The 14,410-nt window shown below is 39.4% G+C and overlaps 1 protein-coding gene across 3 annotated transcripts in view; it reads left to right on the top strand.

The window, feature by feature from the left end:
• The window catches only part of SMC4 (structural maintenance of chromosomes 4), a 40,860-nt gene extending 27,302 nt beyond the window's left edge, over nt 1-13,558 (top strand). For all 3 annotated transcript variants that reach the window (XM_050902361.1, XM_050902362.1, XM_050902360.1), the window contains exons 14-24: nt 216-441; nt 540-619; nt 2,586-2,738; nt 2,886-3,012; nt 4,482-4,671; nt 5,623-5,767; nt 6,876-7,049; nt 8,695-8,877; nt 9,647-9,879; nt 10,590-10,773; nt 13,039-13,558. In XM_050902361.1, the coding sequence (XP_050758318.1) occupies nt 216-441; nt 540-619; nt 2,586-2,738; nt 2,886-3,012; nt 4,482-4,671; nt 5,623-5,767; nt 6,876-7,049; nt 8,695-8,877; nt 9,647-9,879; nt 10,590-10,773; nt 13,039-13,227 (1,884 nt within the window). In that variant the 3' untranslated portion in view covers nt 13,228-13,558. The remainder of the gene's footprint in view (nt 1-215; nt 442-539; nt 620-2,585; nt 2,739-2,885; nt 3,013-4,481; nt 4,672-5,622; nt 5,768-6,875; nt 7,050-8,694; nt 8,878-9,646; nt 9,880-10,589; nt 10,774-13,038) is intronic.
• The last annotated feature ends 852 nt before the right edge of the window (nt 13,559-14,410 follow it).

The raw sequence follows: 14,410 nt of genomic DNA, 5'->3' as shown, positions 1-14,410 counted from the left end.
TGTAAACTATGAAAACTATAAGAGAGAACAATGAGTTATCAGTGAGTTTTTAATTATACTGGAAGTAAGTAGAGATCCCCAAGGAAGGAAGCTTTACTGTTAATTGCAGGACGATTGCATTTGCTTTAAAGCCTTAACATACCTTAGAATAATGAAACGACCTCATAATTTATCCTAAGGAATCTCTCATTCAGTTATTTACTTTTTTGATGTAGATGGCTGTATGGGAAAAAAAAATTCAAAAAATCCCAACTCCTGAAAATACTCCTCGGTTGTTTGACCTGGTGAAAGTAGAAGACGAGAAGGTTCGCCTGGCTTTTTACTTCGCATTACGTGATACTCTAGTAGCTAATAACTTGGAAGAAGCTACCAGAGTAGCATTCCAAAAAGATAAAAGATGGAGGGTGGTAACACTGCAAGGACAAGTCATTGAACAGTCAGGTATTTAAGTGCAAACTTACAATTATATTTTCAGCACTTTATAGATGCTGCCTAAGCACAATTAGCTCGCTAACTTCTTTTCATCTCTCTTACTTTAGGAACAATGACTGGTGGAGGGGGTAAAATACTGAAGGGCAGAATGGGTTCCTCAGTCGTAATGGATGTTTCAGAAGAAGAGGTTAGTACATAATCTTAATTAAAAGTGGAATTTCGTCAAAGTTCCTTATGTTTTCACAGTTGATACCCGTATGTGCTATGTCCTTTTAAATCAGCATGAGTGGTGAGCAATCTGTAATGCAAGATACATTAACAATGATTTATAAAGCTGAAGTTCACAAGGTTAGCATAGGTTGTCTTGCTCTTAAGTGCATTTGTTCACAGCCCAGCTATCACATGCCTATTATTTAATTTTTAGTCTCATAGAGCTACCTTTGATAGCTTGGAAACTGATTGAAGGTAGGGATGAGAACATGGGAGATACTGGTCATAAGGAACCATTGAGCTGCAGAGCAGTACACACAGACCTCAGCAGCAAGACAAGACAGGTTTGGTCCTTCATTTTATGTCCTTGTAAGATTTGTCAGGGAGTGGCAGAGCTTTCCTTCCAATTTGTATTTCAAGAATGTTTTGGAATATCAAGATACAGCTTGCTTTTTCTTCCGAATTCTTTTAGGTTTTAGTCTGTAGTTTTATTTAGTGCGGATGTAGCCTGTGTCCTTTTTGCCTAGTGTCTGCTGGTCAACTTAACTGAGATCAAACATCAAAGTGTTAATACCTCTTCAAGAAGACAAGCTCTCCTGTGTAACTGTCAAGTAAACCACGGCTCCCGACATCACTCCTCTCCCTACAGCAGAACGAACTTTTGCTCTTTAGGAATGAGAGCTATAAGCCAACACAAGAGTTGAGTATTTGCTTACTGCTAAGGACGCAGGAACAGTAGTTAGTATTTTTTAGGTGAAAATACTTTCAAATTGGAGAACTTCAAAATCAAACTAAGCGTTAAGGTTCTCTCTATCTGATTCCTCTGCTGGAGGAGATAACCGTGTCACTACCTTTGCTGTCATTGCTGACATTTCTGCACTTTTTGGTTTTATCACTGAGAGGTTAAAATATATATCTGTTCTTCTCTCATCTATCTTTCTGTATTTTCACCTTCACTCAGCTTGGAAAATAGGATTGCACTGGCCAAGAAAAGATAAAATTCTGCAAACCCTGGAGCGTTTGACATACCACTCTTTTTTTGTCAAGCCTATTCAGATAATGCTGTACTTGTGGAGGACTAACGGACTAACCTCATGGACAAAGTGTCATTGCCCTAGCCATTTAAAGGGTCACTAAATATATAAGGCAGCTCATATTTAGATCTTACTAATTAAGGGACTTGGCTATTTCCTCTCTTCACACGTTCGATTTATTCACTGTTTGTTCTCTCCAAGAGGCAGGCTTATGTACTCTTTTCTGTTTGGCCCATGCGAGATACTGTGGCACCCGATAAAGATCAGTAGCTGTAACTTAATTTCTCCATTGTCAAGAGTTTTGGCTCTGTACCTGTCCAGCATAGTGGACGACTCCAGGTAGAACAAGTACATTCATATCCGTGCCTCTTAGTTCTCTGCATGTAAAAACAGAAAATGGGCTGAGATCTGAAACGTGTCCTTATTCCTTCTGCTCTTGAAGGTGAATTGCAAGGCTCGCTCACTTGAGCAGGTACTACATGCAAAAGCTTGTCTGCCTAACACCAGATTACCACAGAAACCAACGAGCATCAAATCTTAACTATAGTAACAAGTGCCTCTAGCTTCTGCTTGTGTGTTTTTTGGGTTCTGCCTTCACTACTCTGACTTAAGCCTTTCAAGCTTAATCTAGTTTTATTTCCTTAAATCAATTCTCCATGATGAGCTATTTTGACAGGGATTCTCCAGCTTACATTTTCTTATGCTTGCCTCTCTTGTTTTTCACTATTGTAATTGATCTTCTCAGCAGTCAGCCTCCATATTCTGTCCAGCTACAGCAAATTTTCAAGTTTCTACACCACTTTCTTCTAGTGTTTTAAGAGATCATAGACTGTCGAGCACATGAATGAGATCTTGCTTTGTTTTGTAGTGGCGACACTGGGCAAATGATCGTATCTCATTTTTGTGTAGGTCAATAAAATGGAATCTCAGCTGCAGAAGGATTCTAAAAGAGCAGTACGGTATGAAGAAGAGAAATTACAACTTGAAGAAGCCATAAGAAAACTGCGCCAAGATGTTCGGGAAATGAGAAATACTTTAGAAAAGTATACAGCAAGTATCCAGGTGAACAAGTTTATTATTGAGGCAATATCTGGCTTCTCCATGAACGTGCAGGGGGGATAACTTCTCAGCCTCAGCTTAACATAGTCCTTGTTAGTGTCAAGGATCTTTTTAAAGTACAGGATTCTAACACAGTTGTGTTTTCTCTAGAGTTTGTCTGAACAAGAAATTCATCTAAAAACCCAAGTTAAGGAACTTGAAGCTAACGTAATCGCTGCTGCTCCGGACAAAAACAAACAGAAGGAATTGGAAAAAATCCTTAATAGTTATAAAAAAGGTACATTTTGTGGAGAGGGGATTATGGATAAAAATTGTAGTCATGTTGTTTTACTACTACAGGAATGAACGGTTACGGCTTTGCGCTTTCAGATTACCAGTGCGGTACCGTATCTTGGTTTGGAACCTCTCTTCTTCTAAGGGGGGCATAAAAGGTGCTTCCAGAGATTAGAGAGTGAAAACCCTTTTTTTGCAATTGCTCAAGTTCACGTTTCAGTCAAGCTAAATTAAACATTAGTTTTAGAATTTTTTTGTTTATTTGGTTAGATTTTTATGGCTGTATTACATACAGATTCATAGGGAAACTTAGTTTGTTTAGGGGTAAGAATTGTTAATGTGGAGGTAATGATAGTAAAGTCAAGTAAAGGCTTTTGCCGTGCTCTAACTGGACTATTACATGACTCCATAAAATGAATACCCTGTATTCTGTTGTGGGCACACTGTACCCCCGTTCTTTTTGTGAAAGATGTTTACTCTGAGACCTTGAATACCAGTTTCTCTGAAGAAATTGGTAGCTTAGTGAAGTAAACCTCGACTGTTTCTTTGTATTTCTTGCTCAGAGAATAATATGAGCACAGTAAAATGTAATTCTCTTCCCCCACAATTCTGCTTTCATAGCATTTTAAGAAAGAGAATACGTACTACTATGGATTCCCTCTGTGCCTCTTTTGAACAGTATAGCATCAAGAGAGTATGAATGCTTTACTTCCTCAATCACACTAAGGTTTGATGATACAAATATCTTCTCTAACATGTCTACCAAATAACGGAGAGACACAAACCTGTGTTCTCCTCTGGAGAGATGACTGCCTTCTGCCTTTCAGGTCTCTGCTTTACCCCTTCTGTCCCCAAAAGGAAATTATAAATCTGTAGCAAACTTCGTGTGGAATTTTGTTTGTTTGTTTTGCCCTTAGAAGACTAAGGTGCTACATTGTTTAATTTTTGAAAGCTGTTCAACTTATTAAGATGATTTTGTTGAGTGTTAAGTATAAGCTAAATAAGGAAACTTCTCTACCTTGAAGGTAGAGTAGGCTATCTTATTATTCAGCGTGTGTAGTAACTACACAGTAATACCAGCTACAGAGCAACAGTTAGCGGCCAGTTCTTACAATTCAACCTTTGAGCATTTTCCTATTAAATAAATGCAAAGAATGAGCTTGGAATAGCTTCTTATGTACTAGCTCATGTATTTAAGTACTCTATATACATTAAGTAATCCAATTAAAATTTCTGGTGGTTTACACTAAAAAAGCTTTGGTAGTATAACAGTGTCAGAAAGATGTGGGTGGTATTTTTTCTTTTTGCCACAGTAGAAAAACCCCAACATTTTTCACCGTATAAAGAAATATGTACACTTCTCAATATATTAATACGGCAGAGCTTTTTATGACTTAAACCTTGAGGTGTTGCAGCAGCCCAGTGTTCCTAGGGACAGCATAATGACCTTAACTCCATTTTGTTTATCAACAGATTACGACTGCATTGCTGAGAAAGCTGGTAAAATAGAAAATGAAGTTAAAAGATTACATAACCTCATAATTGATATCAATAATCATAAACTGAAAGCACAACAAGACAAACTTGATAAGATCAACAAAGAAATAGATGAATGTGCTTCAACTATTACTAAAGCCCAAGTGGCCGTCAAGACTGCGGACAGGTATAGTAGACGTCACTGTGCTCAATGGGAAAGCTTTAGGCTGTAATTGTATATTGCTGCGATTCCTGTTTGATTACAGTTGGACCTTTCCACGGGGGATTTGTCCGGCTAGAGGAGATGGTTCTCACCTCTTCCTGGCTAGAGGAAAACGGGAGGGAGAAGGTCATAACCTTTTTCTCTAAACTGATTTACCTCAAACTGAGACTGGTTCTTAATTAAGAACCGTAATCTTTGTTAGTGTGCTTTACAGGCAAAGGATCAGAGGCCTAGAAAGCTTAGTGAAACCTGACCAGGGAGAGTCACGTCAGCCTTCAAGTAGCTGTATCTGTTGGCATCGGTGCCTGCAGGACGCTCGCTTGTTTTAAGAAGTCTCCATAGCTAAAAATCCCTTGATTTTAAAATCTAAATTTTCAGTTGCGTGTCTAATACTAAATGTTGCTTGTGTCAAGGAGGTAAAGGGAAGTAACATTTTGTAGTTTCTAATAGGCACTTTAAAAGTCACATTTAATCGGTATTTTTGTGCTAATATTTGCCTATCACTGAAATGCAATATTTCAGGACAAAGATTCAAAATAGCACTTAGTTGCCATGCAGTGGAGCAGTTCAAATCTGAAGGGACTGATTTTATTATGAGGCACGTCAGGAAATAAAATGTGATATATTTTTCATGTTGGCTTAACACTACGTAATGAATAGTCAGAACAAATGTCAGAACTCTCTGAAAGAACAAATGAAGTCATTTAATGAGGCCTGTCTGCTGTATGTTTAAGGAAGACAACTTTGTTTTACTTGGATATCTCAGGAGTGTGAGAGTTCATGCATAAATAAGCACTTCCTCTTCGGTTGTCAATAGCTGTTGAACAATCTTTGTAAGTAAGATTGTGTTTCTAGATTATCTTACGTCATATTTGCACTCACGTGAGGTATACGAACATCTCGGTACCCATGCAGAAACCTGAAAAAATCTGAAGAGTCTGTTCTTCGCACGGAGAAGGAAATTGAAGATAATGAGAAAGAAATTAAAGACTTAACAGAAGAGCTGACTACGCTAGAAGACAAAGCTACTGAGGTTATAAATGACTGCAGGAAAGCTGAAGTAAGTGTCATGTTAATTTAGTGTATTTCTTCGTAGAGGATGCAGTCTGTGAAATAAATTTTAGATAATAGTTGTATCAGAGTTGTTCTGATGTCTGTTAGCCTTTGTCCTTAGACATTCCGGGCAGGCCTAGCAAGGGGTTACATTAGCTGATAGTACCTTCATTTATTTTAAAAAAATAAATTAAAAAGAAGCTACCTTGCCATTTAAGCCTCAGACTTGACAATGCTGGTCTAAAGCATCTTTTTTTTCTCAGTTACTCTACTACTCATCCTCCAAAAATTCACACGGGGATAAAATGGCAAAGAATGTTCTTTTCTGTATCCCGCAACATATTGTGGGCATTCATACAAAATTAGTAATTTTGTTTAATCATTAATCAAAGTTGACCTTTAAATACAGATGCTGGGGGGGGGGTGGAAATTAGGCTAAAACAGTCCTAGTACCTAGTCTGGTCTTCAGGTAAAATCAGGATGATGAGTTATATCCTAGTTATATCTTTCTATTCTGTTCTTATGCAAGTTTTGTTGCACAGCTGCAGAGTGACATTCCACAATGCTCAGGGAATGGGAATGCTGTATTTTTTTTTTTTTTTTTTTAAATACTTACCTGGAAATATATCTTGACCCAATTTTCTGAAGCTAAGAAAAAACTTAAACCAAGTTTCCCTAAAGAAATTATTGGTTTTAAAACTTGCTTAAAAATAGATTTCCCCCCCCCGACTTATGTGGGACTTTAGTTTCCTGTCTAGATTTATGTACAAGAGAGAGTGAAAACAACCAGGATGGCTGAAATTCTTCCAAATAAAGCTGTTTCTTTGAGACTGTCTTTCTCTAAAACTGCCTTTTAGCTAAAAACATCTGAGTGTAGGACTCATTTAATCCAGACCTGGAACGAAAATGTAAACTGCAGCATATTTTCAGTCATTCCAGAATTCAGGGACCTGGTTAATCTAAATACAAAAATATGTATTTGTTTCCATCGGTGCTTAGGATTGTGGAGAGTAAGCTCTGTGAATAATATAGTGAAAACAAATCTATAACCCGAGAAAGCGGTAACGTTTTTGTAGGCAACTGATTATTGCTCTTTTTTGGTCATTTCTGTTTAGGAAGCGTTGCCAGCAGTTCAGGAGGAGCATCACAGTTTACTCCAGGAGATTAAAACTATTCAAGATGATGAACATGAACTTCAAAAGGAAGCTCTTAATATTAAGCTGAAAATTGAACAAATTGATAGTCATATTTCTGCACACCAGTCCAAGGTTAAATACTGGGAAAAAGAGGTACGGAAATTGTTTAGTTCCTAAAACTTGAACTATAAAAGATTAATACATTAACATGTCGTTAGAAAACGGATAATTTGGGAGAAAATTCGTATTCAGCTCACAGTTTATTGGTGTTTATGCTTTAAAAAACAACTTTAAAAAAGATGACCTTTCAGTCTTTTACTTTCTCTGGCTTACATACAAGGTTATGGATGAGTTACGAATCAAACGGTTCAGCTTCTAGCTTTTCAAATTTTTTTATTTACGAAAGAATGGTAGGGTAACTATAACTGACATAACACTACCTATGAGTAATTAAGAGCAATGAGGGAAAAATACGTAGGCCATAAACAGCAACCGAGAAACTTTTTGTGCCTGAGTATCCTCTCTGTACATATTAAAAAATGTTTTAAAAGGGTAGGCACTCTCATAGGTGAGAGAAGCAAAGAGGAGTAAGACGTTGATAACTAAAACACAAGTTATGTGTAACCGTATTCAGTGCTGTGTCCATGAAACTGTTCTTCCTAAAATGGCAAGACCTCTTCCTTGAAAGCATTTCACCTAGAACTTGTAGTCCGTTTGGTACAGCCAGTTGCCTTTCCCCAGTTAGAGAGAATTGGGCCAATAGGAATTCCGTGGGACCAGGAGGAAACTCTGCTCCTCGGAGATTGCTGCTTGACCCAGCTCATCAAATAAATCCGAGCCAGTGGGAGCAAGGAATTGCTAACTCTAGGTGCTACAACGCCTAGCTTCTCAGACCCGGAGCTGTATCTGAGCAGGGCTGCCGGCAGCCTTCGCGCAGGCGAACACACGGATAGCTTTACACAGACCTTATTTCTTGCCGCCGTGTCCGTTCTAACTGCTCCAGTTCTGTTGAAGGAGCTCGTTCTGAGCATTGTCTGACGTTTGGTGTGTTAATTTCAAAAGCGTCTCTGATCAGCTTCCGGGAAGGGCTTTTCATTCTTCGGGAACCAGTTCTGCACGGCAGCCTGACTTTTTCTGGCCCGTAGGTTAGTTGAGCGCAGAGTCGGCAAGAGGCAGCGCTGGGGCTTGGTCTTGTTTCGGTTTTCCTGGTTTATGGAAACGGCAGAAATCAGGTGTGTGCCCAGGGAGGCACGCTCAGAGAAAAGGCCAGTTAGGTGCCTGGAGCTCGTAAAGTTACATTATCTTTTTATTGTATGTCCTTTCTACTTCATATTTAAATCTTTAATAAAGGTAGGGATCTAGACCAGCAGATGATCTTGCAATGCACGGTGCCCTTCACACCCTCATTAATTTGAGGGTAACGGGGGCAGCTACCCAGCAAGCAAAGCTGCTGTCAGAAACTTTTCAATCTTGAACACACAAAGTATTAAGTACATAGTTGTTCTACGGCATCAGTAGAGGCGATTTCCTCATTATCTGCTACTGCTCCTATTACGGAGAAATCTCCTTTGTAAGAATGATGTATATAATTTGCAGGAACAGAATAATAGGATACAAGGATATTTGTTGTCTTTTTCGCATCTTATTTTCAAAGGGAGTTATGTGAAGGATCTTTGAATGTTTTGAGATTAGAAGCTTCAGTATGTACTAACACAGAAAAATGTTTATTTTAGAAACATGTTCATGTGATGACTAATGTGATCTTTAAAGATTTCCAGTAACTGGTTTTGAATTTTAGATATCAAAATTATCACTGCACCCCATAGAAGATAAACCACCTGAAGAACTTCCAGTACTAAGTCAAGAAGAGCTTGAGGCTATCAAGGATCCGGATGTTATCACTAATCAAATAGCTCTCCTGGAAGCCCAGTGTCATGAAATGAAACCCAACCTTGGTGCTATTGCAGAATATAAGAAGAAGGTAAGCTTAATTACTGTCGTGTAGTAGTAAGATTCACCTTTTTGATACTGTATTGCCTGTCAGGGCAATAGTATGGTACACCCCTCACCTAAGGTAAGCGTTGTGTATACAGCTTTATTGTTTTCTGGTGCTTGGAGCTGTACAGAATTCATGTCACTGCTTCTGAAGCACGGAGGTAACCTTCCAGTTGTGCATTTTTCTTCAGGTGACTGCTCAAATGGATCCTGCACTTGAAATGCATGCAAAAATGCACTCTTGTCCTAGGTGACAAAAGAAAATAGCTCCTCTGTAGGCATACCAGGAAAAGGTGCTCCTGTTCTCCTTCAGTTCCTTTCTTTTGGAAACTTGAAATGGAACCCTTGAATTTTCCCTTTCTCCTCTGCAGGCTGTGCTGTTGCTAGCATCCTGAATATCTGTTAGCTCGTACCTTTCTCCTGTGAAAGTTTGTTTGTTTACAGTCAACTAGACTTGACAGTCTAGACAGATACACAACTAGGATTTTTTTTTTCTCCTTCAGAAAAATACTCACTTCAGTAAGACAGGACTATTCAACAGATTAATTTTTTTATTTAATTTATTTATTTTTTTATTTTAACACAGGTTTTGCAGGATAGAGATGAGAAAAAAGAGATGGTTTGGTTTTGTTCTTTTGTTTCAAGGCTGTTTAGCCATTCTGGGAAAAATGATTTTTCAAATGGTAGGAAAAATAGTTTAAAATCTAAATTAAGGAGACAGCTTGTTTAACTGTACTTTTGGTTTTTTCCTACAGGAAGAGCTGTACTTGAAACGTGTGGCTGAATTGGATGACATTACCAATGAGAGAGACAACTTCAGACAAGCTTTTGAAGATCTTAGGAAACAAAGGCTGAATGAATTTATGGCAGGATTTAACGTAATAACAAATAAACTGAAGGAAAACTACCAGATGCTTACTTTGGGAGGGGATGCTGAATTAGAACTTGTGGACAGTCTGGATCCCTTCTCTGAGGGAATCATGTTTAGGTTTGTCAAAATACTGTGTATTATCGCTCGAATTCTTAACTGTTGTGTTCCTTTTTTCAGCCTGCTTTTTAAGTAAATTTTAATGGATCAGCAGCTAACCAAAACAGTCCTCTCTCGTGGCAAGTATTGGCAAGATACTGACAGAAGCCACAACTTTTCAGCGTCGGGTGATGAAGAGATTAATTTCTCCTGGAGAAATAAGTAACTAACAGCAGTTAGAAAGCTTTGACTTTGAAGTAATTGCTCAGGGTTTCTTAATTCCCAAATCATTTCCCAATCTGCCTAGGGAATAGTGTCAATCATATTGGTAACCGGAGATTGTTCTGTCATAAATGCTCCTAAAAGTATATTCATTACTTAGGAGTAGAGTAGCGCTTTTGAAAGATAATTAAATAGCAGTTCTTAAGTGTTTAGTTCCTACAGAGAATAGCTGAGTGTTACAGTAGTTTGAGTTGAGGCAAACATCTGCTGGCCAAGTAGCTGTGCAGGTACCCAGGGAGTTACTCCTCGGTGAACAGAAATAATCCACTTCGCTACCTCTCAGCTGCGGAGGACTGAATATCCAGCAGCTCATCCACGGTTTTAGTCGAATTTCTTTACGAGTCTGTGTCTTCCAAGAATTCCCTCCTCTCTCGTGACTCGCTTCTCACCACGATGTATTTATTTTAATCATGAACAGAAATAAGTTACAAACTCTTAATTTGTTTCAGTGTTCGGCCTCCGAAGAAAAGTTGGAAGAAGATATTTAACTTATCAGGAGGAGAGAAGACTCTCAGTTCACTGGCTCTAGTTTTTGCTCTTCATCATTACAAGCCAACGCCACTTTACTTTATGGATGAGATTGATGCAGCGCTTGACTTCAAAAATGTGTCTATTGTAGCGTTTTACATATATGTAAGTATTTAATGGTAACTACTATAGTATAATTTTTCCAAGATATTTTCTTCTCTGCCAGAAAAGTGGTAACACAGTTATGGCCAGATTTAAAAATCTGGAATGACAGAGTATTAAGTGGAAACTACTTACTAAGCAGATTTCCAGAAAGGCGCTTAGAATGTTGCTTTGTGCATATTTTTGTCTAAGCTGCTAAGTTTGATGCTTACCTGAAATGAGGCAACTAATAGAGGATTTACAAGTTTCTTCCCTCCAAATCCTGTTTCAAAAGCTGTCTAAAGAGTGCTAGAGTTTGCCAAAGGTGCCACATTTCCACATATCCTTGCTGCTACTGCTTCCTGTTTAAAATATAGATACTTTCCCCAAAATAATCAGCTATAGTCAGCTGAGAATACAGTACCTTATTTAGCTCCTAGTAATGTGTTCGTGTATCCAAGCTCATGATTTCATTCTCGGGAGCAGCCAAGGTTCCTTGGTTTTATACTTCCATTTCATTAACGTGAGCCATTTCCCATAGGCTTCTTTGATCTGTGCCTTTTATTAGTGTTTTTTTTTCTTTCATGCCTTTAAACATTCTGTCGTCACCACATTTAAGTCAAGCAAACATTTACATTGCTACAGTTCTGGTTGCTAATTTAAACTTACTTTGGATAATTCTGAAAATTGTATAACCACCAGTTTTGGGAACACCCTAGAAGTGCCAAAGATTATGATGAGCTACTTAAAATTAGGGAAACACTTTGAAGATACCTGCCTGCAATTGTAGTTTTCAACTTTGCTTCCCCAAGGCCTGTATTTTCACAAAGGAGGGTCCATCACCCAGATGTGATCTGGTAGAGCAAAGAGTTTCATTTCAACTGCAGCGCAGACTAACACTTGAATTTAAAACTTAGTATAGTTTGGCTCTTCGATGCAAATTATAGCTTAGCACATAGCTGTAGCTCGTATTTTGTATAACGCTTCTGAATTAGTACTATCCTAGGAGAAAAGATTGTAGTTGATTCTTGAGCCATTTTTATTACATCTAGCCTGAAGCTTTTTAACCTCATGAAAGTATATATAAAGATGAAATGAGTGTACACATTGTGTGTGCTGTACGTTCCCTCAGAGTGATCATAGCTGCTTCGTTACAATGGAGGCAGGCGGCCAGCCCTAGGTCTGCCCGGCCTCGCGGTCTGCAGGGACACACCGCTAACTGCCAAGCGGCTTGCCCGGCGCCGTTACCGCGCGATGGCCTGCCGGCGTAACCAGCCCCACCCACCTCAGCACACCATTTTTGGGTGTTACGAGGGCTCTGATCAGGGATAAAGACCCTCCCCGTGCCACGCTGTATGCTACGGGCCGGATTTTACCCAGCCTTGCAATCCTACTCAGTTAGCATTCAGCCCTTACTGGATTTCTCCGATGTGGCAGCAGCAGCGGCTACACCTTGGTGTTGCCACACCGTGCCCTCTCCCCGGAGAAGTTCTACTTTTTCGTTTTGCCTAGCTAGTTGCTCCTCTCCTCTCTCCCACTGCCCTTCCCTCCCTTCTCGTAGCCTGACCCAGCGAGCTATCGGGTCCCAGTTCGCCGCAGCAAGAACGGAGCCAGAGTTGTACACCGCCTTTGCTCCTCCTGCTCCGTGCTCTCAGGAGCCCCACGGGGCTCAGAGCACTGGTGAACTTACACTGATACTGCTGGGTTCTTAAGGATAAGGTTTGTTTTATTTTTAAAGCACCACCAAATTTAGATATTCTGTTATCTACTGGCATTCTGCTTCAGGGTCACAGAACTAGCGTTCGTCAAGGCTTGTCCTCGTTAGCAAAGGGCTTGCTTTCCCCTGTTCTCGTGGAAACAGGTTTGTTTTCCTTTTCATTCTTGAAGCAACCCTTGCTGTAACAACTCAGGTAACTCAGTAATACCCACCTTCGGTAAGTAAGTCTTGTGGAATTCACGTTAAAACTGTGGTGAATTGCAACTCTGGAAAGAAACTATGTATGTTTCTATTTAACCAAATTCGCTTGAATAGGTCACATAAAAGATAAAAGAAGGAAACTCATGCTTAAGTAAATTGCAGTGCTTCGTGCCGATAGCCAAGCTGGGAGCGTGTTGTGCACGTACCGATTATGGACAGCAGGAGCTCTGAGGCCTCATCACCTGCAGATTTGTTGAACGACAGAACTTATAGCGATGTATTCCTTAGTTCTTAAAACCTGAATACAGAGATCATACAAGAACAGAGCTTTTTGAAATACTGTGGGCTAACGCAAATCACTTCTGTTTCAGGAGCAAACAAAAAACGCACAGTTTATCATCATCTCCCTGCGAAACAACATGTTTGAGATCGCAGACAGATTAATTGGAATCTATAAGACTCACAACACCACGAAAAGCGTGGCAACAAACCCCAAAGTCATTGCATCCAAAGGACTGGCTGAACTCTGCGCTCTTGAGTGTAGTATAGCTCAAAAATAGAGTGGAATAAACTGCCATTCTCGTTGCTGCTGTTTACTTTTATCTATCTAATACACTTTTGTATTTGAGTTTTCTTTTAGTTTTGTGTTTATTTGAGCTTGTTAATAAAACCAGCCTCAATAAATTCCATTTTTTTAATTATACAGTCTATATAATCTTAATTACACGAACTGAGTTAAAAAAAAAAAGCTATTTCTCAAATTATGTATCTAGCTGCATTTTAATATTCCATGGGTAAGCTTTATGTCCATGCTTGGGTTCTGCATTTGGTTTTAAATGCCTGGTTTTTTTCCTGTATGTATTAAAGTAAGCAAATTGCTTTTAAATGTCAGAGTGTCCTGTAACATTTTATTATATGAGTTCCAGTAAGTAAAGTCAGTATACAAAATAGTTAACATGTATATTATAAGGATATCGTATGTTATGCTGCATGGTCTGGGAATCGGACATTTGTAGCCATTTTGTAATGAATTGGTTGAGTTGAGGAAGCTGCTCCTCAGTATTTTCCTCTCCCCTCCCGCAGGGACAACTCCTCCCTCCCTCTCTCAGCCTGTGGCCATGTTGTACACTCGGGGTTTATTAACACAGTAATTACCATCTGCTCGCTTCTACTGTCATGTCACAAAGGGCTAAATTCTTCCCATGGAAGAGGTACGGTTAGGTAAATCTGTACTACATCTGTACCCTGCTCCTGTTGCTCACCTGGCTGTTACAGACAGTTCTCCCTTGCCATCAGCATCTTGTCAACACTTCAGTGTACAGGTTTTGCTTTGAATCCGATTTTCTTTTGTACTTTAAGAACTGAAATTGTGTGTTTTACTCCAAAAGTCAGGCCAGTATCTGGCACGCTCGCACTAGTACTGATCCCTGAACTAGAAGGGCCTCTGGCTCTTGGTGGTATGCTTCCTGGAAAAACAAACAAACAAACAACTCAGTCACTGCTGTGCTGCTGTTCAGTAAGGTGGCCAGCTGTAGAAAAGCTAAGAACAGCCCCAGGCTGCCAGCTCATTCTGCTCTGTGCTCTCAGTCCTTGTTTATATTTCCACCTCTTGCTATTATTCACATCAAGCACACCTTACAAAACCTGGCTTAGCTGATCCTGCTTCTGTTGCCATAGTCCTGAGGGGGTTAGTTACCCAGCTAAATACTGCACGACTGACCCAAACCCAGTGAAAGCCTCACC

This window comes from Gymnogyps californianus, chromosome 10 (genome assembly GCF_018139145.2).
Source record: "Gymnogyps californianus isolate 813 chromosome 10, ASM1813914v2, whole genome shotgun sequence".
Classification (NCBI taxonomy): Eukaryota; Metazoa; Chordata; class Aves; order Accipitriformes; family Cathartidae; genus Gymnogyps; species Gymnogyps californianus.
This window is presented reverse-complemented; position numbering and strand designations above follow the sequence as displayed.